At 36.3% G+C, this 23,576-nt stretch overlaps 1 protein-coding gene across 3 annotated transcripts; it reads left to right on the plus strand.

Moving 5' to 3' along the window:
- The first annotated feature begins 1,661 nt into the window (after nt 1-1,661).
- On the plus strand, nt 1,662-22,630 carry LOC107142716 (histone PARylation factor 1). 3 transcript variants are annotated; one of them, XM_015486220.2, is made up of 8 exons: nt 1,662-1,798; nt 6,232-6,391; nt 7,327-7,516; nt 8,718-8,816; nt 10,393-10,543; nt 15,945-16,032; nt 20,145-20,317; nt 22,399-22,630. In XM_015486220.2, exons 1-8 carry the CDS (start codon nt 1,754-1,756, stop codon nt 22,528-22,530), a joined length of 1,038 nt encoding a protein of 345 aa, XP_015341706.1. In that variant the 5' UTR covers nt 1,662-1,753; the 3' UTR covers nt 22,531-22,630. The 3 variants fall into 3 exon arrangements, with proteins under 3 accessions (XP_015341706.1, XP_015341705.1, XP_048647653.1); XM_015486219.2 differs by lacking the exon at nt 1,662-1,798 and adding an exon at nt 1,831-2,199; XM_048791696.1 differs by lacking the exon at nt 1,662-1,798 and adding an exon at nt 1,831-2,181.
- The last annotated feature ends 946 nt before the right edge of the window (nt 22,631-23,576 follow it).

Consider the following 23,576-nt stretch of genomic DNA (forward strand, 5'->3'; position numbering starts at 1 on the left):
GCTTCCTTTATGTCTCCTTTCTATCTGTTTCTTATTCCTTCTGTCCTGCTTCAACCCTAGCTCACAGTCCTCCTGACTGGGACTAGAATCTACACCACTGTCAGCTACCCACCAGTAACCTGGCTCTCAGAGCTTCAAATCACAGCATGTGCCCTCCTGGATCTTCAGCCTGCAAACAAGTTTTTGAGATTTTGTAGGACTTTTCAGCTCCTCCTGTCCCACACCAGTCGTATGAACTTATGATAGATAAATAGCCTATTGGTTCTGTTTCTCTGGGGAAACTTAATACTGTGTATACACTAAAATTATTAAGATTCCCAGCTTCCTTTCCCATGGAGCTTCAAGGAAGCCGTATATTCTCAAAGCAAGTAATTAGAAGAGTAGTCTCTGGAAGAAAACAATCAGGCCCTTTCCCCCCTCATCCATCTTGCCTAGCAGTTGACAAGCCTTTCCTAAATCCACAAAGCACTGTTTTAGAACAATACTTCTATATGTAAATTTACAGCAGATTCATCACAAAAGTTGAAGAAAGCCTTTAGCATTAAGGACAGAGACCAAATATATACAAACTGCCAACCAAAAGAAACTCAAAAGAATCAAAGCCAATGCAGTTATGTAGAAAGCATTTTTTAAAACCCTGCAATTTATGTCTTGGTACATAAAAGGAGCCACATCCATGACAAAAACATGTGATGATATAAAAAGAATAGACTAAAAAGAACTCTCAAATATCACTTTGGGTAGCCGGGATTAAGAAAACTGTACTAAAAACACCTGGAGGGAGATGGGATTAAGAAAACAACACTGTACTAAAAACACCTGGAGGGAGAAGGGGGAAGAGAATAGAGGACAGATTGAGTTACTTCTGGAAGATAATTGGGGATTAATTATTAGCAGGCAATTATAGCATAGTGATGGAGGGAGAGGATAAAGGAGAGCAACAGGTTAATCTTTTAAATAAATAGAAATGCAGAAAAAAAACAATGAAGGAGCTGAAGTGAGGACAAGGTCATACATTCAACCTTGTCAACAGTAAACACCTCTGGTCCACCTTTACATTGTTTTCTTTTTTTTTTTTTTTAATTCTATCCAGGGCTGTCCTTGAACTTGCAATCCTCCCAAGTTATATATGACAGCAGAATGCATTACAATTCATATTACACGTATAGAGCACAATTTTTCATATTTGGTTGTATACAAGTTATATTCACACCGTTCTTCACACATGTACTTAGGATAATGATGTCCATCTCATTCCACCTTCTTTTCTACTCCATGCCTTTTCTACCCCCTCCTTTCTCCTCCCACCCCTAACATTTATTTTCTTATTTTTACTTTGAGACAGGGTCTTGACAAATTGCCAAGGCTGGCCTTGAACTTGCAATCCTCCCAAGGGGCTGGGTTTATAGGCCTGGGCCACCGCACCTGGGTTCAAGTCCACCTTAAGGAGAACAAAACTAGGTAGCTGTGGAGAATCCTGGAGCATCCCTGGAAGGTAATTCCCAGGGCACAGTGAACCGGAGGAGAGATCAAGCACCAATTGCCCCACAGGGAAGGGGGCGGAGGGCGGGGGAGTGGGCGGGGCCGCGGCCCGCTCTGACTCTCAGGGGGCGGGGCATAGGCGGAGCCTTTGCTCTAAATTGGCGCGCCCGGGGTAGCGTGGGGATTCGGATTGGTGACTTTTGAACCCGGAAGCAGTCGGATGCCTTCGGTAGCAGCCGGAACTTGAGGCCGCGGGCGCGGCAGAGGCAGAATGGTCGGCGGCGGCAAGCGCAGGCCCGCCAGGGAGGGGCAGCAGGTACTTCCTGAAAGGCTAAGCGGGCTCTGCGGGGAGCTTTAGGTGTAGTCGGGACACCTGGGGGCAGCACGTTGCATTCATCGGGTAACCATTGAGCGCCAGCTGTGTGCCCGGGAACAGCGGTTTGTCCAGGGCCGCTGTTTCCCGCCCTGCGGGGGTTTGGACTGGGAAGTAACCTTTACGTCTGCTGCCCGACTTTTCTCGGCTCAGTTCCTTGGGAAGCAGATTGAACCACCCAGCTGCGCTGCTCATTCATTCACGCAGCCACATTGATTGGAAACCGACGCCGTCCCATACCCTGTGCAGGACGCCGCGGGTTCAGGATGAGCCCGGCGACCCCTGCCCCATGTAGAGACCCCCCAGCCTGGGAAGACCGGGCACAAGTGAATAAACGTTTTACGGTAACCTTTTTTTGTTTGAGATGATAATGCTGGAGAGTAGAAAGTGCTCTGGAAACACTGGAGGAGGATTTAACGAGTTCCAGGGGATTGCTCAAGAAGACTTAAGACAACTGGTGTTTGAAAAAGGTTCTTCAAGGCAGAGAAGAAGAGCAAAGAGTTCCTTTGACGTAAAAGTGTAGGGGATTGGGGGGCCCAAAGGAGCATTCTACCTGGCAGGATCCTGGGAGATGGGAAAGTAAGGAGGACTGATCATAAAGGCACTATTGCGGTCGGACAGAAAGTGTACTCATTCTCTTACACTTTTACACAGTTCCAGGAGTCGCATAAGCACTGCAGTGGTAATAAGGGAATTAGGAAAGAAGTGTCATTGTGATATTGAAAGTTTTACAAAAATTTCTCTGGCTGTATTTTAAATTGGATAGGGTGTGGCATTGTTTGAAAGCTTAATTGTTGAGAGGGCTATGGTTACAGGCATTCTTCTCCTTGAGGCATGCGTTCTAGGAACACCTGGGTGAGAGTGAAGTCTGAAGAGGACAGCTGTCTCAAATTTTTAGTCGTTAAGGATTTGGAGATGCTGAACTAGTGTGTGAGTTAAGGTAAAGCTGAAAAACCCTCTTTGAAACTGCAGTGAAAAGCTGGTTTGGTTTAATCAAAAAATAAAATGCCAGGGGCTGGGGTTGTAGGGTAGAGCACTCGCTTACCATGGGCCAGGCCCTAGGTTCGATCTTCAGCACCACATAAAAATAAAATGAAGTTATTGTGTCCAACTACTACTAAAAAATAAATATTAAAAAATGCATTTAAAAAATAAATAAATAAAATGCCAAAGGTGAAGATGATCCTGTAGAGACTATCAATAGCTAACAATAATAGCTAGTGAGATTGTTCTGCTTATTTTTAAATATAATTTATTCCTCATAACAATCCTGTGATACAGGTACTTTATAGTCCTTTATTATAGATGAGAGAACAAGGCACTGAGAAGTAACTTGCCCAGGGTGACAGCTGGAAACCAGTGGAGTCAAGTCAACCCAGACAAACTAACCATTATGCAAAATTGCCTTTCTGCAATGCACATTAAGGCTTTTCTAACATCTTAAGTTTGAGCCAAAGACAGTTACAAAAACAAGAGATGACCAGTCAGGACTTCATATATTTCTGTTTTTGTTGTTGTTGTTGTTGTTGTTTTTAAGAGAATTTTTAAATATTTTTTAGTTTTCGGTGGACACAACATCTTTATTTTTTAATTTTTATGTGATGCTGAAGATCGAACCCAGGGCCCCAAGCATGCCAGGCGAGGGCGCTATTGCTTGAGCCACATCTCCAGCCCGCTACTATTTTTTATTTGTAGTTGGAGAAGCAATATGATGAGGTAGTTAAGAATCTGTTCTGGAGCCAGGTTTAAACCTGGGGTTAAATCTCTGCTCTTCAACCTTCTAGTTAGGGATATAGGGAAAGTTACATAACCTCAATGTCCTTGTCTGCAAAGTATGGATGCTAGTATTAGCTCATAAGCTAGTAGTGAAGATTAAATGAGATAATCCGTAGAAAGTGCTTAGAATGGTGGTAAGACACAAGTACACAATAAATATTCCTTGTTTTTATAATTCTTACTATAAATGGTTCTTATTGTTGACTTATTGTTTGATTCCTATTTCAATACTTTTGTTCAATTTAATATTTTAATGACCTTGGATGGATGCATTATAAGTCTGGCTATAATAAACATATTGGTCGATTTCTGATCCTCTTTTACCTTGTCTATTTAATACAACAACTGTAAACCCACTGCCCATCCCAAGAACTGAAACAGACAGTAGCTCCACATCTACATGTGTTCCTCCCCTAGCCTTCCTGCCTAACTTCTTATAGTCCCTAATCAGAGTAGGTAGCATTCTGAACTTTGTTTGCCCTTGCTTTTGTTCTACAGTTTATCACCTGTGAACATATATATAAACAATGTTTTTTTAGTTTATGAACATCATAAAAAGGCTGTCATGCTGCATATAAAATTTTTGGTACTAGGTTTGAACCTAGGGACTTAAAAATGCTAAACAAATGCCATACCACTGAGCAATGACCCAGTCCTTTTTATTTTTTATTTTGAGACAGTGTCCCACTAAGTTGCCAAGGTGACCCTAAACTTGCAGTCCTCCTGCCTCAGTCTCCAGTAGCTAGGATTATAGACATGTACCACATACCAATGTCAAACTGCATATAATCTGGATGACTTTTTCTTCATTAAATTCTATATTAAGATAGGTCTATATTGCCATTTAACTGTATTTCCTTTTCACTAAGTATAACATTCCATTGTTTGAAAAATATTAACCACCCATTCTGTCAATAGGCATTTCATTTGTTCTGGTTTCTTGGTAGAGCAGTGCCATACTGAGCATTGTATCGTTTAATTTATAAACATGTTATAGACTGACACATAAAATAACATCAGTAAACTTGAGTCTATGGGAAAGTAAAAGAATATAAATATGTGAAACATCTAGGTCAGAATTCTCAATTGTAGCACTATTTACATTTGTGGCCAGATAAAATATTTGTTGAGGGGATCTATCCTGTGCTTTGTAGAATTTGAGCATCATCTATGGCCTCTTATCTCATTAGATGCCACTAGAACCCTGCCCCCTATTTTATGGCAACCAAAACTTTGCCAGACGTTGTTAAATGCCCTTTGGGAGGGTGTGGGGTCAGGGGGAGGATGGTTCCTATTTGGAAACCACTAATTAGGTAGAAAAAAAGAATAAAACGGGAAGAACTTAATTAAAAAAGAAAGGGTCTAGGTTCCTATAAAGAAAAACAGTTGCTACTTAGAAAACTAGAGAGATATCTTTCAACTGATTATACTGTCTGCAGAAACTTACCAGATATCCAACTGGCTTTGTAAAATCTAGCCTATTCACATTTCAGAGGCACTAGAGAGAGGTTTTATAACCTACTTCTGACATTAAAAGGCCTTTTCTGAAGTAATTGGATTTGGGGCCCAGAGTTTAGCGCTATTCTTCTAATTTTGTTAGAGACTATTGATGCTTAACCTTGTTTCTAACCTCTTTATTTGGAATGTCAGAAGGGAGAAAAATCATTCTAAAATGGAAGGCTCAGTAATGCTTGTAGTAAATAACCCTGAAGAAACTCTGGTTGCACTTTGCTAAAGAAACAGCTTTTTAACTGATTAATTTCCTATATTCAGTTATTTACAGTTATCTATGATAATTTGCTTTTGATATGATGATTTTTTTTTTCTGGTACCAGAGAATGAAACCAGGGACTGGGATATTTAACCACTGAGCCACATCTTCAGCTCTTATTTATTTTTTGAGATAGGGTCATGCAAAGTTGCCTAGGGTGTCACTAAGTTGTTGAGGCTAGTCTTGAACTTGCAGTCCTCCTGGCTTAGCTCCTGAGTCACTGGGATTACAGGCATGTGCCACCGTGCCCAGCAGTGATCAGTGGTTTTTTAAACAAAATGCATGATCATATCTTGATAACCAAATAAAGGCAAAACCTGCCTTGCCTTTATTTCCTTTTTTTCTGCTTTTTATTCTTTTTAAAATTTTTTTTTACTTTTTTGTTTTCTGTTTCCATTATCTTAGCAAGTCTTTAAGTACATTTCTCTATGTGGATTCCTCTTGACCACCATATAAACATTTCATTTTTCTTGGTCCAAAAGAATTCCCAGGCCTTTACTCAGAAATAACACTTAAAAGAGTGTTTAGCTATGAGTAGAGGTACACACCTGTGATTCAGGAGGCTAAGGCAGGAGGATCATAAGTTTAATGCTAGCCGGAGCAACTTTGCAAGATTCTGTGTCAAATAAACCAAAAAAAAAAAAAAAAATGTAGCTCAGTTATGTAGAGCATCCCTGGGTTCAATCCCAGTACAAAAAAAAAAAAAAAAAAAAAAAGTGTTTAAAAGCACAAATACAGAGATGGGTGAATAAGAATAAGCAATGGTGTTATGCAAGGAAAATTGCTGAAATTTCTTTTGGAGAACAAAGTTGTATATGCCAATTTTCAGTGTGAAAAGGCAGTTGATGTGAAGAAGAGTAAATCCTGTGAAGCTGATGTCTCCAGTGACCTTCGCAAAGAAGTAGAAAATCATTATAAGCTTTCGCTACCTGAAGACTTCTATCACTTCTGGAAGTTTTGTGAAGAACTTGATCCTGAAAAGCCAGCTGGTGAGTTGCTCCAGAAACATTCTGCTTCTACAAATGAAAAAGATAATAGGAACTTGGACCAAAGATACAAGTAGTTCATAGAAAAAAAACATCTTCAATGTTTCCCGGCTTTTAGTCACTTTGTTACCTCTTTTGCATCCCTGTGTCCTTCTGTAACTGGATCCTACCTGGAGGAGTGCTTACCTCCTCTTAGAGAAGTAGCAAGGGCCCATCTGAGTTAAAAGTTGCATCTTTGCATAGATTTCATGACTGTGGTTTTATTTAGCACTGTATCTCAGTGGTCTGTGAATGGAGAAAGAATGGAATCATGGAGGATTAGGATTGGCCAAATAGACTATCAGAGAGTTAAGGGAATCTGAAGTGATAATTAACTGAAATAAAGAGGAAAAAAAAGTATTGTCATTAAAAAAAATTAGTTGTATGTGGACATAATACCTTTATTTTATTTGTTCATTTTGTGTGGTGCTGAGTATCAAACCCAGGGCCTCTGACACATGAGGCAAGCATTCCACTACTGAATTGCAGCCCCAGCCTCTGTTTTATCATTCTTAATCCACACTTTTTTTGCTATCTGTTGTCTCTCCCTTAATCGATGTATTTAAAGTTGACAGCAGTGTAGTAAGGAGTAAGGTGAGTGTTTCTGGCTCTATTTTGCCTATAGCAGTTCAAAAGTCTTACTTTGGTTGAAATAAGAATGCTTGAAGTATCAATCTGATTGTTAGTGAATTTAAGAGGAAATCTTAAAATCCTAAGTGTTAACACCTGATTTCTTTTCCATGGGAATTTTTACAAGTAACATCTTCACATAATGAAGTTTTTTGTTTTGTTTGTATTTTATTTTTAGAAGCTCTTTAAAGTAGTAATTACTTAAAAGTAGTTTGTTAATAAAAGGGCAGTATTTCCTGTTTGCCTAAATAAATTTATTTTCTCTGTAGATTCACTTTCCACAAGTCTTGGACTTCGATTAGTGGGTCCGTATGACATTCTGGCTGGAAAACATAAAATGAAGAAAAAATCAATAGGTTTGAACTTTAATCTTCACTGGAGGTTTTACTATGATCCTCCTGAGTTCCAGACCATTATTATTGGCGATAATAAAACTCAGTACCACATGGGGTATTTCAGGTAAAGGATCTTTTCTTTTTCTCCTCTAAAACATGGCTACTAATGTTCTTCTGTGCCTCTCATATAATTTATTTTATTTAATGAAAGTATTGCTTAATCTTGGGCTGAGGGTATAGTTCAGTGAGTGTAAATAGACATTCACTAGCATTACCAATGTGAAAGACCTATTTTCCCCTTGTTGGTGATGACATGAACCATCTGTTATTCTTGATGTTTTAACCTACTATAGGATAGTGACTCTTAAGACTGAAACTGATTTTTCCTTTGTAGGTATAAACCTGTTTTCCCTTGGGGATTCAGAAAGGTTCCTTTAGCTAAAGATAGATATTTTAGAACAGTTGCTTTAAGTAAGCCAGGTGCTTCCAAGGGACACAGTAGCAGTTGGTAGTTTAGAGTGGGCTCTAGAGTTGAAAAGGCTGGTCCTTCTATGTGAGTCATTAGTGACTATGGTTTTTCTGTGACTCGGTTTCCTCCCTGAGGAAATAATGGCAATAATAATTGTATGTACTTGATAGGAATATTAGGAGGATTAAATGAATATATGCAGATACTTAGAATGTTAAGAAATAAAATTAGTTTGAGGTGGAAAATACCTTGTTCACCTGTACCAGTAGAGATTCTTTAGAGATTAAGTATAATATGATAGAGGAAAAGATAAAATGAACCCAGGAAGAAGTATTGTACAGAAGAATGCTCATGGGGCTAGAAATTGGGTTGTTTAGATTCTGTTTCTGACTTTGACATTAATTTGCTAGGACCTAGTACAAGTAACCTAACCTCTCTGTTGGTTTCCTCAATTTTAAAATAAAACAATTTGATTACATACTTGAATAAGATCATGTCATCTCTATTGTCTTATAATCTTCTATCCTGTTTTTCAGTTTTCCACCATTTTTCAACAGCTTTTAAAATCAATGATTATGTATATTTTGTGTATAATTTTTCCTATTTCTTTTGACAGGCCTTATTCCCCCTTTCTTTGTGTTTGGGTATAAAAGTAGGTACTAAAAATCTTAATTTTAGATTCTGTTGTATAAATAAGGTTCATCATAGATATTCCTAAGAAATTTAGAGTTAAAACCTAGCAAATTTGTTTCAGTTTTACAGGCAATTTATAAATTGTTACTTATGTATCTAAAATTCTAGTTGACTGATAATATACATTATGGGCAGCTAAATTTTTGATCTTTTCTTAAAATAGGGATTCTCCTGATGAACTGCCTGTATATGTTGGTATAAATGAAGCAAAGAAAAATTGTACAATTGTTCAAAATGGAGATAATGTGTTTGCTGCAGTCAAGTAAGAAAATGTTCTATTTCAGTTCTTCTATTTGCAATTAAATATCTGTTAGCACATTTACAGTGTATTGCAAAGGGGAATTATGGTAATCCAAAAGTTGTAGATTTCTAGAGAGCATTTTCATGACTTTTGAAGATAATCTTGGGTTATCTCAACAAAACATATGTGTCTCATATATCTAGTTATTTTATTTAATGAAAATATTGCTTAATCTTTGGCTGAGGGTATAGCTCAGTGTTAGAACATTTGCCTAACATGATCAAGATCCTGGGTTCAATCCCCAGCACCACACTGACCAAAAAAAAAAAAAAATAACAATATCAACCATATAGATAATGAAGCAGACTGTTGGAAAGTACATTTGAAGCTGAGACAATGTTTAACTAATAAGTATAAAGATACTTATAATAATGTGGTAAAGAGCCTTGATGGCTGCATAAGAACTTACTAGAAAGATTAGAAAGGAAAGTGTTTTTGGCAAAGGAGCAGTACTTCCATATGAATGTGGGAAATATGTGGCCCAGAGAACTTGAAGGCTCTATATGCCATGCCAGAGAGCTTGGGAAGGACTGAAGATTGACTAACTTATAGTTAATATAAATATATTCTCTAGGTATACAGCTGATGATTATTGAAGGTAAGGTTTAGTGTAACTATGTGTGTTGCAATCAGGAGGCACTGGTTTGGCTGTTTTGAGTTTCTATGGCACTTTAATCAACACCATTAATAGCTCTCCAAATTGGGGTAAGTTGATTATCCTTTGTTTCAGTTTCCTGATATGTAAAAAGGAGTGAAGAATAGCACCCACTATAAATTTTCTAAGACGTTTATAATACTCAACTCATGGCAGTGTTACAGTGGACATTATAAACTCTTAAAAGTAGGTAGCAAATAGAAGCGTTTCTTCCTGGGGCCTGGCACTGGCTACAAAGGAAGGGGATCAACATGTGTGTTCAGCTGCCACTCCAGCTCTTCCTTTTACTCTTGATCTTCTATACTGCTGATAAAAATCTTAACCTGCTTATGATAAATATAAAATTATTTTGGGCATTAACAGTCTTTTAAAAAAACTGCTTTGGACTATGCTTTTGTATAAGCTTTCCTTCCATATTTTTTAAATTTGTCTTAACAGATTTGAAGTGAACATTTAAAAAAATCTGTTTACCCTAAGTATTATAACAGTGTCCTCTGGCTCTTTAAAAATAAAAAATCCTTTTTGGTATTTACGTACTACTTTGACTTCTTATACCAGACTTCTCCAAAGCAGCATGCTGTGTCTTAATATTCAAGCGATGCTTAAGACTTGACTTAATCTCAGCTTTTTAAATAGCTCTTACTTCTCTATCTATAATTAAGAAATACTACAAACTTGAATCATATTTGCTATTTCTGTGACTGGCAACTTTTTATTAATATTACTTTTCCCTTGTTTGAGGAAAACTATTAGGAATTTTGAGAGAACCATTGGTAATGATTCTGAAGACTTTCTTGCATGGAATTTGGTGTTTTTATCTTAGCTTCTTTGTACTTAGTATAGTGATCAGCAATATAATGTGGGCTTTTACTTCTTTTCCAGATTATTTTTGATGAAAAAACTTAAAGAAGTAACAGATAAAAAGAAAGCTAGTCTGTTGAAAAACGTAGATGAAAAACTCACAGAAGCAGCCAGAAAACTGGGGTACTCACTTGAACAGAGAACTCTGAAGATGAAACAGAGAGATAAGAAAGTATGATTTCAATCTGTTGATCTGACTGCTATGTTGTTTAGCAGATATTTCCCTACCTGCACTTTCTCTTCTTTAGCCCTATCCTAAAAATGTTGGATGCCATTTTTCAGGGACTCCCTGGGTGGCCTCCAGATACCTCCAGGAGTGTGGAGGTAGTGGGGCAGCAGTCACATGACTCCTGTAGGTTGCTACACAGGCTAAGTCACTTAACTTGTGCCAGTTAACTTTACTACTCTTTTAATCTTGTTATATCAGTTGATCCTTTCTTAAAGTTAAGTGAAAGCAGCTTTGTCTGTATTACTATTTATTTAAATTTCTTTTTTTAATGGCCAAGATGTGTTGCTTAGTGCCAGGTTTTGTTTTATTTTTGGAAGGGGCTAGTTTTGCAAAGATAGGCTTTAGAGTGACTTGGTTAAGGACCTCGAAGATAGTTCTGTTTTGAAAGACAGTATGTAGAGGGGGGTTTGTTCATTCTCTCCAGTTAACATGTATTAAACATGTATTATTAAAGTCCTTCCTCTTTCCCATTAACATTTCTTTTTGCATCACCTAATGCCTGCAGTGTTGAGTAAAGTATTTGTAAAGAAGCAAGCACTTCTGAGTTGTGGATCCTTTTGGTTTTTTAATCGTAAATTTCAGGGTAAGTTTACAGATAAGCTAACAGAATTTTGCTTTGCTGTAAGAAGATTCTGTAGGAGTTTCTTCTTACAACCTCTGAGGAGGAAAGATATTTGTCACTGGAATGAGAGCTTCTCATTCTCTTTCAGCTTCTCATTGTTGTCTACTGGCGCTTGCTCACTTGAACGTTCTATTCTAAGCCAAATGAAATACTTGTTATTGGTAAATAAACTAGTACTGGTGACAAGTGTATACTTAGTTATTGGAAATATACTTCACTTTCTTCTTTAAACTTGATTCATTTGCAGGGTTAGTGATATTCTAAGTTGTAGACAATAAATTGCAGTAGCAATTCTATCTTTGGTCCTAAAGACCAAAAATAGTTTGTAAAAATTTGCATTTTAATGAAACTCATTACAATGGTATTTTTAATTACTTTTGCTCTTCCACCTTTCTGGTTATTGTAGGAAGTTTCTTTCATCCCTGTTTTTATTTATTTACTTATTTTTTGTACTGAGGATTGAACCCAGTGGTGCTCTACCACTGAGCTACATACATCCTAGTCCTTTTTATTTTTATTCTGAGACAGTCTCAGTAAGTTGCCCAGGCTGGCCTTGAACTTTCGATCCACCTGCCTCAGCTTCCCAAATAGCTGGGATTATAGGCATGTATCACATTGCCCTGCTTCTTCCACCTTATAAGAAGGGTAGCAATTCTGGCCTTGTTATTTTGTGTTCCTATTTTGTCTGAACTGAAGACAGTATGGATTAAATAGTTGTTAGGGAATTCTTTTTTCCATATTTTTATTGGTGCATTATAATTGCACATAAAGGTAGGATTCATTGTTATTATATTGTGTGCATGTACAAATATATAAGATTTGGCTGTATCACTTCCCAGTTTTTCCCCATGCCCTTCCTTTCTTCGTCCCCTATCCTCTACACTACTGATCTCCCTTAGATTTTCATGAGATGCCCTCCACCCAGCTTTCTTTGCCTTTTTCCTCTCTAGCTTTTGAATATGAGAGAAAACATAAAACCCTTGATTTTTCTGAGTTTGGCTTATTTTGCTTAAATTAATGTACTCAAGTTCGTGCATTTTCTTGTGCGTTTTTCCATCATTTTATTCTACATAAAACTCTCTTGTGTTTAAATGCCACATTTTCTTTATCCATTCATCCACTGATGGACATTTGCATAGTTTGGCTATTGTGAATTGTGCTGCTATAAACATGGGTATGCATGGTAACTTTATTTGTTTAGGATAAATAGTGAGGAGTGATATATATTAGATTACTTAGAGCCTTGTTTTATTTTTCTGCCATCAACTATAATTTTTTTCATAGCAGGTTTCCTTAATTCTTCCCTGTAACTATAAGACATGATTGAGATCTAAATTTCATGTTTGTACTGCCCGCCTCGCGCATGAGATTTTTTTTTTTTTTTAGTATTTGTTTTTTATACAAACATGGATAGTAAAAATATCAATTAAAAAAACTTACAATAAAACCATGATTTTATCTTCCCCTATTGGTAAATGTATCCTTTTTTTTAATATTTATGTTTTAGTTGTAGTTGGACACAGTACTTTTATTTTTATGTGGGTGCTGAGGATCGAACCCAGGGCCTTGCATTTACTAGGCAAGCACTCTACTACTGAGCCACAACCCCAGACCTTCTTTCTTAAATTATATGTACGTTTGTTTTTTAAATATTATGAGTTTTTTCATTCATATTTTTCCATTCCTGAAAAATTCAGTTCCACTCATATATGTTAATGACTTTGTCCTTAAGTATTAGAGTAATAAGAGAACCATTTTAGTATAATAGAGCACTGTATAAATCTTTTACACTGACAGTACCTTATGGTATTTTGGAATGCAAAGTCTTGATATGAGTTACCTCATTTGACCTCTACAACATAGAGGCTTATGCTTTATCCAAAATACTGAGTGATAGGTATAGACCTAAGTTTACACTTTCCATGTTTGGTATTATTTTCATTTTATCTTCTTAATGATTAACTGTATGCCACTTTGCCTTTTTTATGCCTAGATTCCTTCATTTTAAAAAGTGAATATTTGTTAAATAATGCTGTAAAATGAAGGCATCTCATTTCATCCACTTCTGATCTTTTGCCTAGGGATATCACCTGCCCTATACAGGGTATCTATACAAGATTATTTCTCATAATGTTAGGATTCTGATATTTGCCAATGGTTGATACTTCTTTAGGGACAATTAGATTAGTTAATCATTTGTGAAACTATGTATACACAATAGTTTTAGTTGTATGTCATTCAGTCTGAGTGGAAAAGAAAAGTCAGTGAGTACCACCATTATCTTTTTCTTTGTCACTGTTCTGTGACCTGCTTTTTACACTTACAAATATATTATGAATATCACTCCTATTGCTAACTGTAAGATCTGCCTCATAATTTTGAATGGCTGCAGAGTATGGTGTTTAGGTTGCTTAAAATTTTTCATGATTACAAACCCTCAGTAGTTATCCTTTTATATCTTTCTTTGCACATTTACCTGATTATTTCCTTAGAACAGCCTGCACATAGTATTGCCAAGTCCAAACTAGTAGTTTAAGGTAGTTGTGTGCCTGTTTTTTCTTGGCTTGTTTCAAGTTTTATGAGTTTTTTCTTTTTTTTCATTGGTTTAGTTTTTTTTCCATGCTGATAGTTATGATACTTCATTGTTTTAATTAGCATTTTTTAAATTATAAAGGATGGTACTTTTCACTTCTGTCAAGCAATTGCCTTTATTTTGTGACTCTGCCTAACTTGGCCCATTTTTCTATCAAGGTTAGACTTATTCTTGTGTTTTGAGTGTTAGTCTTTTTCTTTAAGGATTTCTTATAGTTTTAGAGACAGTAATTTTATTTATTTTTTCTTGGTATTGGGGATTGAACCACATCCTTTTTATATTTTGTTTTGAGACAGGGTCTCAACTAAGTTGCTTAGAACCTTGCTAAGTTGCTGAGGCTGGCTGAGGCTGGCTTTGGCTGGCTTTGAACTCGGGATCCTCCTGCCTCCAGCCTCCTGAGTCACTGGGATTATAGGCATGCATCACTGTGCCAAACTATTAATTTTACCATTATATGTTTTGCAGTTATTTTCCATCAGTTAATTTGTCTAAATTGTTTTCTTGATTTTTTTTTTTTTCCTACTTGATTTGTTTAAATATTGTTAGCTCTTTTCCTTCTCCAACACAGAATTAGAAAAAAGATTTGCCTTCCAGTAGTTTACTTATAGGTTTGTTTTTATATTAATCCTAAAATCCATCTGTAATTTTTTGGGGGTATAAAGATACAAGGCTATAACTTTGTTTTATCCCAAATATTGAGCAGTTGTCTGTAAACTTCCTTTGCAAAAATCTATCCTTTTTGTGGCTTAATAAAAGATAATGAGGACATTGTGTTTTAGGATGGTTTTTTTTTTGTGTGTGTGTGGGTTCGGGGGGGCTATTGGGGATTGAACTCAGGGGTGCTTTATCACTGAGCTACATTCCATAATCCTTGGTTTGTTATTGTTTTTGATTGTTGATTTTTTTTGTTGTTGTTTTGAGACAAGATCTTACTAAGTTGTGCAGGCTGGCCTGGAACTTGGAATCCTCTTGCCTCAGATTCCTGAGTGGCTGGATTATAGGCTGTGCCCAGCAATAAAAGATAAAGAAGCAAGAATGGACATATGTGAATGAAATAATGTAATGTACAGAGACATAAGTGAGAATTTTAAAATGAGAGTTTGTTTGCTGGTATCATGGTATACACTTGTAATCCCAGCTACTCAGGAAACTGAGGCAAGATAATGGCCAGTTCAAGGCTAGCCTGGACAACTCACCAAGACTGTCTCAAAATAAAACAAAGCAAAAAGGAATGTGGAATATAGGTTCATGGTAGAGTGCTTCCTAGCATGCACAAGGCCCTGAGTTTGATCCCAGTACTGGCCTTCCCCCACCCCGCCCAAAAAAAGTTTACTTTTGAAATGTGCCCTTCTTCTGTCTTGGTAGGTCTCACTGGACTGCACAAAGAAGTAGACTATTGAAGCAGATGTTTTATTAAAAGAACAACCTAAAAATAACTCCACTGGTGTGAATAAGAGGAAGAATGTTGATTGGAAGAATTATGATGGTGGTAGTCCTAGTTGGGCCTTTTTTATCTATGATAATTATCACTTAATAAAAGCAAAGATTATATGATTTGCCTGCAAAGGGCACCACATAATTAAAAACTGCCCTACTTTGGGGAAGTTTGTCAACAGGCCTGAATTTTCCAGGTAGAAATAGGGAGTCATTTTGGCAGGATAAATGAGAGAAATGCTGTCCTCTACTTCTCACTAAAAGAACCCTGTTCCTCTGTCTTCTCTTTAAGCCCTGGTTCTTACGCTTTGTACCTGGAAGATACATTGACCTCGGGGGAAAAACCCATGTTCTGACCTGCCTCCTGTAATAGGAAGTACTCAGATTCCTTCCTAATGGATCAAATACAGACTTGAAATGACAAGCACAATTAATAAAAGCCATTTATGTCATTCTTTTATAATTACTTACAATTATAAAAACAAGTATTTGACTTCTAGCTAATTTTAAAGGAGAGAGTATCGAATTTTCACCAGAGTCCAAATTTTCTGAAATAAAGTATCATGGAATGTTATGTTTAAACAGAAATATTCAGAGTTTGTGTGCTTATTTTAGGTTTTTCTCTTATTCCTTTTTGTTTGATTTGGTCTGTTTGCCATGATTTAATTTCATGTTTATCTTTTTCTTTAATTTAGGTCGTGACAAAGACCTTTCACAGTGCAGGCTTGGTTGTTCCAGTAGATAAAAATGATGTTGGGTACAGAGAGCTCCCTGAAACAGATGGTAATATATTTTATATGTAAAATGTGCAAATATGTTAATATATATGGAAGAAGGTTTTCCTTATATTTAGAAATAGGTAGTAATAAAGAGCAAACTTAGGTTTTAGTCATGCCTGAATTAAAACTGGGTTCATAGCAAATTATGTAGCCTCACTAAACCTTGTCTTTTTTATGTGCAAAGTGAGATTAATGGCACTCAGTTTATAGAGGTATTTGAGAAGTAAAAGATTATATAAAGTGTTAGCATACAGTGCTTGCCTCATAGTGCTAAGTATGCTAATTATGTTTAAGAATTTAAAGAATTTTAACCTGTCACATAAATTACTTTTTCTGAGCTCTTTCATAACCTTTGACATTAAGTCAACTTACTAAATAGTGATTTTTGAAATAGTATTTTTATAGTTCTTTGTAAACATTATAATCTTCATGTAAAACTATTTCATTTTTATAAACCCAAGATCCTGAAATACTCATATATATATATATATATATATATATGTAGAAAGACTTTGAAAATGAACTACTACACAAGATCTAATTATTGCTGTTGAAAAAAAGAATTGAAATCACTTCTCAGCTCTTTTTTCTTCCCCTCTACTCACTTCTTATTGTGAGCATCCCTGTTGGTGTTCTTTTATTTATCATCCTGTTGAAGAGAACATACAACTTAATAGGAAGTAAAAATTAGCACCTCCTCAAGGTGGGAACAAGTATTCTTGCCCAGCACACACATTTGACCATCCTCTTTTCAGAACAGAACTAATTAATATTGGTCATTCCAGTTTCTATTGTTGGACCTGGGAGTCTGCATTTTAACCAGTTCTCTGGAGGACCTGTTCTCAGACTTTGAGATTGAGATGTCTTATAAGACAACTATTCATTTATAACTATTTTTTTCCTGTATTCCTACCACATTAGAGGAATTCATGGGGGAAATAAAGGTGGCTAAGCTGTCCAGTACAGTGGCCACTAGCCACCTGTGGCCACCAGCACGTCAAATGTGGCTGGTATGACTGAGAGAAGAATTTGTAATTTATTTTAATTTTAATGTAAATTTATAAGTTGAATCAGCATTATTAGTTTTTATATTGAATGTATGTTGAAATACTATTTTAGAAATACTAGGTTAAATATCTTAATTTCACATTTTTCTTTAAGGTGTATACTAGAAAAATATCAGTTATATAATTAGTCCGTTTTATATTTCATTAGACAAGATGATCTGTCCCGTATCTCTTAATCGATCTCTGTTGGGGAAGGAGTATAGTACTTAGTTCCTGTCGTACAGTCTCTTTCTTGTACCCTAAGTGACCTTCTCTTCTGCCTTCCTGCTTACTAGTCCACCCACAGCTTTTAAAAGCATCATTACTATCTCATTTAGGCAAAGTTGAGAGTGTTATAGTGAAAGCAGTCTAAAACTTTGGGGTAGTGGATTTTGAATCATGGCATCCTGGAATAAAGGCTATTATCTTACCATAGTTGTGGTCTTGAAGTTTTATGTTCAATATTAAGCCTACTATTATAGGTTTTAAGTTCTTTTGTAGCTTATTTTTGAATGAAAAGTAGTAGAAAGATGTAAAATTAAGAATCTAATCGATTGGCAGTTTAATATGTGACAGGGATTAGCAAGTCACAGTTAAACTTTTTGCTAGTTATTAATGATTCAAAATCTTCTTTGAAGCTTCCTACATTATTATTTTAACCTGGCAAATAAGATACAATTTTTTCAGCACTGGGGATTCAATTCAGGGGTACTCTACCACAGAACTACATTTTTAAAATTTTGAGACAGTGTCTCCCTAAATTGCCAAGGCTGACCTTGAACTTTTGATCCCCCTGCCTCAGTCTTGCAAGTCTCTGGGATTACTAGTGTGGACCACCACGCCCAGTTTATGGCACAATCTCAAATGTCATGATTCACTATATAAAATGCTATATACATATTATGTGATCTTCATATAACTCATGATTTTATTCCCATTTTCAAAAGGGAAATAGGTTCACAGTGTTTAGTAGTAGTAGTAAATGAGGGAACTAGATCTCATACTTGGTCTTTCTGACTGTGGAGTTTATACAAAGTGAAAATAGTTGCTTATACAGTTACCTGAATCTTAGACAAAACTACTATGGCCTAGCTTAAGTATTCCAGTTGGTGTTAGTGACAGGCTACAATAGGAATTAAGTATTAGACCTCCAGAATTGTTAAATCAAGTATTTTGAGTAGTAACATTTAAACTTTCATTTTTGAGTCAAGTATTCACAGAGAATTACAATAGGGCTTCTGTTAAATGAATTTCTGTAGAATGTTTTATCCTTATGTTGATACATGTGAGCTGTCTTCATCTCTGTTCTTCAGTAGTTTTCTAGCTCAATAATTCTTGTAAGTTGCTTACTCTTTTCTAGCCCATGTGATTTGCCAGGGACAAAACCTGAAAATATGGTACCAGAAAGTGATAAACCTTAAAGTGTTTCCTAAAACAAACAGATCTTTACTTCCATAGCAACCCTGATTGATGGCCTGGAGCACTGTGGTGAGATAGATTCTAAGGGTCCTGATCAGTTAGCTATATTTTATGATTACAGGAAGGAACCACTTATTTTTCATTCTTAAGAAAGGAGGGTTTTGAAGGAAGCTCATGCTTTTCCTTGAAATGATTGGCACTGATTTTTCCAAAGGGGGGAAAAAAGATCATGAAACTTATTTAACTTTAAAAAGATTTGAAACCAATAAATATCACTATAATTTTTAGCCACATAGTGAGGAATATAGGTGATAAAGGTTATTTATCCAGTGTGATACTGGCTATCAAAGGTGGGAAAGGGAACAAAACACATTATGTCACCTCATATAACAGCATGTATTCTGCATGGCCATCACAACTGAATCAATCAAATAATATACACCAGGTTAAAAATCCTGGTGTGTCTTTACTGCTTTTGATAATCACCATATTTTTTAACTAGTATTATCAGAATATTGTGACTTATACATATAACTTTATATGTCATTCTCAAGTGCATTTAGTAATATTTGAACCATTTCTTGTATCACCTTGTTTACAAATGGTTTTTTAGTTATCTGTTAAGAAGTTTAATTTGTCAAAAGTACTCCTGTTTGACAAAAGGAAGTCTAATTAGATATTTAGGATATTCAGTCTCATTTACATCCTGAGATCTGAGATAGATTGGCATTCAGAAAATTAAGAAAATGTTGAAAGCCAAATTAGAAATGTGAGGTCACTGTTTTTCCTTATTAAAATTTTTCTTTTGTTATCTCAAATTACACTTTCACCATGGCTACACTTTTCCCATTTTGGTAAAGGCTTTAGTAAAGATGTAATTCTGCAATGATTTTTTGTCTTCTATATAGCTGTCACTTTGTTGTTTTTTATTCAAAAATAACTTTTTTTTTTTTAATAGGACAGGGCAGGAAAAAAAGAGTAACTTTATTTGTATTTTCTGTTTTTAACCCAACTCCTAACACAGTGCATGGCCTGGTCTGGAGCTTGGTAATCTTTCTGTCTAGGGCTCCACAGCAAATATTTTGCATTTTGTGGGCTACAGTCTCTGCTTCATATTCCTGTTTTGGTTTTTTGTTTTATTTTCCAACTACTTAAAAAGGCAAATTTAAACTAACTGCCTAGTTTGAGGACAATTACAACTGAGATGAAGCTGGGCATATTGGTGCATGCCTATAATCTCAGAGACCTGGGAGGCTGAGGTAGGAGGATCGCCCCTCAAAATAAAAAATAAAAGCTGGGGATGTAGCTCAGTGATATAGAATCCCTGAGTGCTGCCAAAAAATAAAAAATAAAGATGAGCCAGAGTTGTTCAAAGCTTGTAGATTCCTAGACTACCCTCCTGAAAACTCATCTAAAGCTTATATAAAATTAGGATTAAAATTAACTCCTTGTGAAAGTCACACCTTGCCAAGACAAGAAGTCTTTTCTGCTAATCCATTTTTATGCTTGAACCCCAAGTAGAAAAACTATAAAATTTCCATTCTAAACTGAAGCAAGGCATCGTTTTTACAGATGAAAATGTTTATGATCTTATAATTGTATAGATGATTTCTTTATATCATTGATTTTTTTTTTTTTTTTTTTTTTTTAGCTGACCTCAAGAGAATTTGCAAGACAATTGTTGAGGCTGCAAGTGATGAGGAGAGACTGAAAGCATTCGCTCCCATTCAGGAAATGATGACTTTTGTGCAGTTTGCCAATGACGAGTGTGATTATGGCATGGGGCTAGAGCTGGGAATGGACCTCTTTTGCTATGGTTCACACGTGAGTAAAACTCCACCTCCCACCCAGTACCACACATTCCTCTGTGCACATTTATATCCCCAAGTTCCAGCAGAAATAGGGTATGGATTCCGCGTGTATTTCAAAGTGAACTTTTTGAAGTGATTTTTAAGCATACATTCTGAAAGTAATTTTTTGAAAGTCTATTTTGTATTCTGGTGAAGGCAAATAACCAGGATGATTTCTTTCAGGTTAACATTACCTATTAGACATATTTCAGGGGTACACCATTTATTTTGGTGTGTTAGTGTGCATATGAGAGCATATATATACACACACATATTTCCTTTGGTTCCATTTCATTTCTGTTATGGTGGGGTATCTGCTATCATACTTGAATTCTTAAGTGTTTTTTTTTTTTTTTTTTTTTTGGTGGTACTGGGGATTGAACATATAGGGGTACTCCACCACTGAGCTACATCCCCAACCCTTTGTATTTTGAGACAGGGTCTTCCTGAGTTTCCCAGATTGGCCTCATAATTGCAATCCTCATGCCTCAGCCTCCAGAGTTTCTGGGATTATAGGCATGCATCATGCTGCTACTGTGCTGAACAACAAATATGATTTTAACATACTTTTTAGGTTGATATAGGGGGTATCATTAATTATTAGATATTTGCTAATAAAAAAATACTTCACAGCTAAATCAGTGCTTACTCAGTTATTTGTCTCAAGGTTTTAAAAAGACAGGTGTAGTAGCTCTTACATGCTTCTGGGGCTAAACTGGATTTAAATCATATCTTCCTAGGATGTGTAATATTGGGCAGTTTTTTCCCAACATCTTTGTATCTAGTTATATATAACATGTGCATATACACTACACTTAGGCCATTTAGTTCTCATTTAACCTACTTTGTAACTAGTCAGAGGGGTAAAGCATCTTGCCTGTGTTCACATAAGCAGTCTGATTTCAAAATCAGCGTCTAAGGCCATAATTCCTGAACTGTAATGTAAAGTTCTTATGAAGCACCTGGAGATACTGTTAAAATGCAAACTGATTCAGTAAATCTGAGATGAGACTGAGACTACACATTTCTGATAGGTGATGGTAATGCTCCTGCTTTACAGACCACATTTGAAGAGTAAGACTAAACCAATGACTAACTTTAGCATACATCAGAATCATCTGGAGGACTGTTCACGGATTGGTGCTCTCCATCCTTCCCCAAGTTTGACTGAGCTCTTGGGTGGGTCTCAAGAATTTGCATTTTACAAGTTACCAGGTGAAGTTGATGTCACTGGTCAGAAAGCGTGTATCCTGGGCACCCTGATAAAACCATATAATACTGCCTTTTCCCGCCTACCTCATATATGGTGGTTTTCAGGAAAAGTCATGAAAATGTTTAACTACCAGAATGATACAGGCATTGACCAGGACAGTACTTAATCTGCCAGAAAGGACCTAGTCATAAATAAGTAGAGCAGCTATAAGATGTGACTCAGCTAAACAGCACACTTGTAAGAGTAATATACAAGTAATGAAAAGGTTTAGCACAGTACTTCTTGTGAAGTACTAAATGTTTACAACTTATCAACAAAAGAATATACCATTGCTAGTTTTTCTATTAGTATATATGTAAAAGCAGTACTATAAAATAATTCAGTAAACCTGACTATAACTCTTAACAGGGATGAAGTGGTTAATTGGTAGGGGTGGGAGAGAAGTTTGAGGATAAAGGGGAGAGTGATTTGTAACCCTGTATTTGGCATACCTATTCTTATAGAAGCTACAAAAGAAAATAAAGCTTAATATCTATCTTGACTGGTGGGAATACCCTGAAGAGAATGAAAGAGGATTTAGGGCATAACTGGGGATGAAAAATTTTGATAAAACCTAAGTGACTAGGGAAGCTTAAATTTTAACTTGTTTTTCTTCTGAATTTCCTTCAAGACGTGCTATTGCACAATTGCTTTGTGGGGCAAAATACCAGTTGCCTGCCCCAAAATTCACTGTTCACTAATTGAGCAGCTAGTTGTTCATTTTTGGAAGTAAGCTTTGTTAAACAGTGCTTTTTTTATTGTATTGTCTGCTACTCTGCTTAATGTCATATTTTATTTTTCAGTATTTTCATAAAGTAGCTGGCCAGCTTTTACCTCTTGCATATAATCTATTGAAGAGGAATCTGTTTGCAGAAATTATTGAAGATCATCTGGCAAACAGAAGTAAAGAGGACATAGACCAACTTGCAGGATGAATCCGTTTGCTTTGTTTGGTGTACAGTATTTTAAAACAGTATCAAACTTTGTTTTTAAGGAATACGGAAATAAATTGATGGAAAAAATTAAAAATTTTTATAAGGCTCTTCTGACCTATTTTTTTTCACATGCAAATAAATGGCAGTCAGACTGACCATCTAGTGACACCTTAATTCTATTTTGGAAGACAACTAAAGTCATCTGAAGGTCACAGGAAGTCACTGTCTAATGTCTCTGGATGCCTAGACTCTCCTCCTCTTATGGGAAATTGTTTCAATACAGGTTGACCATCCCTCATCCAAAACTCTGAAATCTGAAAGTTCTTGAATGTTAACATGATGCTGAAAAGGTTTTGTATTTTGGAACATTTTGGTTTTGGGTTAGGATGCTTGAGTGAAAGTTTTCTGGGTGTGGTGGTGCATGCCTGTAATTCCAGCTGCTTGGGAGGCTGAGGCAGGAGGATAGCAAGTTCAAAGCCAGCCTCAGCAATTTAGTGAGGCCCTAAGCAACTCAGCAAGACCCTGTCTCAAAATAAAATATAAAACAGGAATGGGGATGTGGCTGAGCACCTCTGGTTTCAATTCCCAGTACAAAAAAAAAAAAAGTTTTATGCAAACATTACAAAATCTGAGAGACTTTGAAACCTGAAACACTTCTGGTTTTAATTATTTTATAGAAGAGATACTCAACCTGCATTTATTGCATGGGCAACTAAGAATTTGTTTGTTCTGAGCCTTGAGTTAATCAACAGCTACAGCTTCAAGGATTGGGTTTTTGTGGGTCAGGAGTGTCACAAGTAAACTGACCAGGCAACTTAGGACATGGTAGCTCTCCTCCTGGCCTTGGGCTTATTAAAACTACATTTTAACAATATCTCCATGACTCCTGTTCTCCCAACCAGTGATCCAGGTATCCCACTGTGAGACTGCAAGTTTTCTGTTAAAATCCAGACACCCTAGGCACCTAGGGATAAGAAACTGAGTCTCTTATTTTTGATGGCCAGGTCTTTCCCTCTGAGAGTTGAAAGGCTCCTGACTAGGGCAAC

Source organism: Marmota marmota, unplaced genomic scaffold (genome assembly GCF_001458135.2).
Source record: "Marmota marmota marmota unplaced genomic scaffold, marMar, whole genome shotgun sequence".
NCBI lineage: Eukaryota > Metazoa > Chordata > Mammalia > Rodentia > Sciuridae > Marmota > Marmota marmota.

Coding starts and splice junctions, on each gene's coding strand:
- LOC107142716 (XM_015486219.2), top strand. CDS start 2,122: ATGAGCCCGGCGACCCCTGCCCCATGTAGAGACCCCCCAGCCTGGGAA. Junction 6,392..7,326: donor TGATCCTGAAAAGCCAGCTG/GTGAGTTGCTCC, acceptor TTTTCTCTGTAG/ATTCACTTTCCACAAGTCTT. Junction 10,544..15,944: donor TGAAACAGAGAGATAAGAAA/GTATGATTTCAA, acceptor TCTTTAATTTAG/GTCGTGACAAAGACCTTTCA.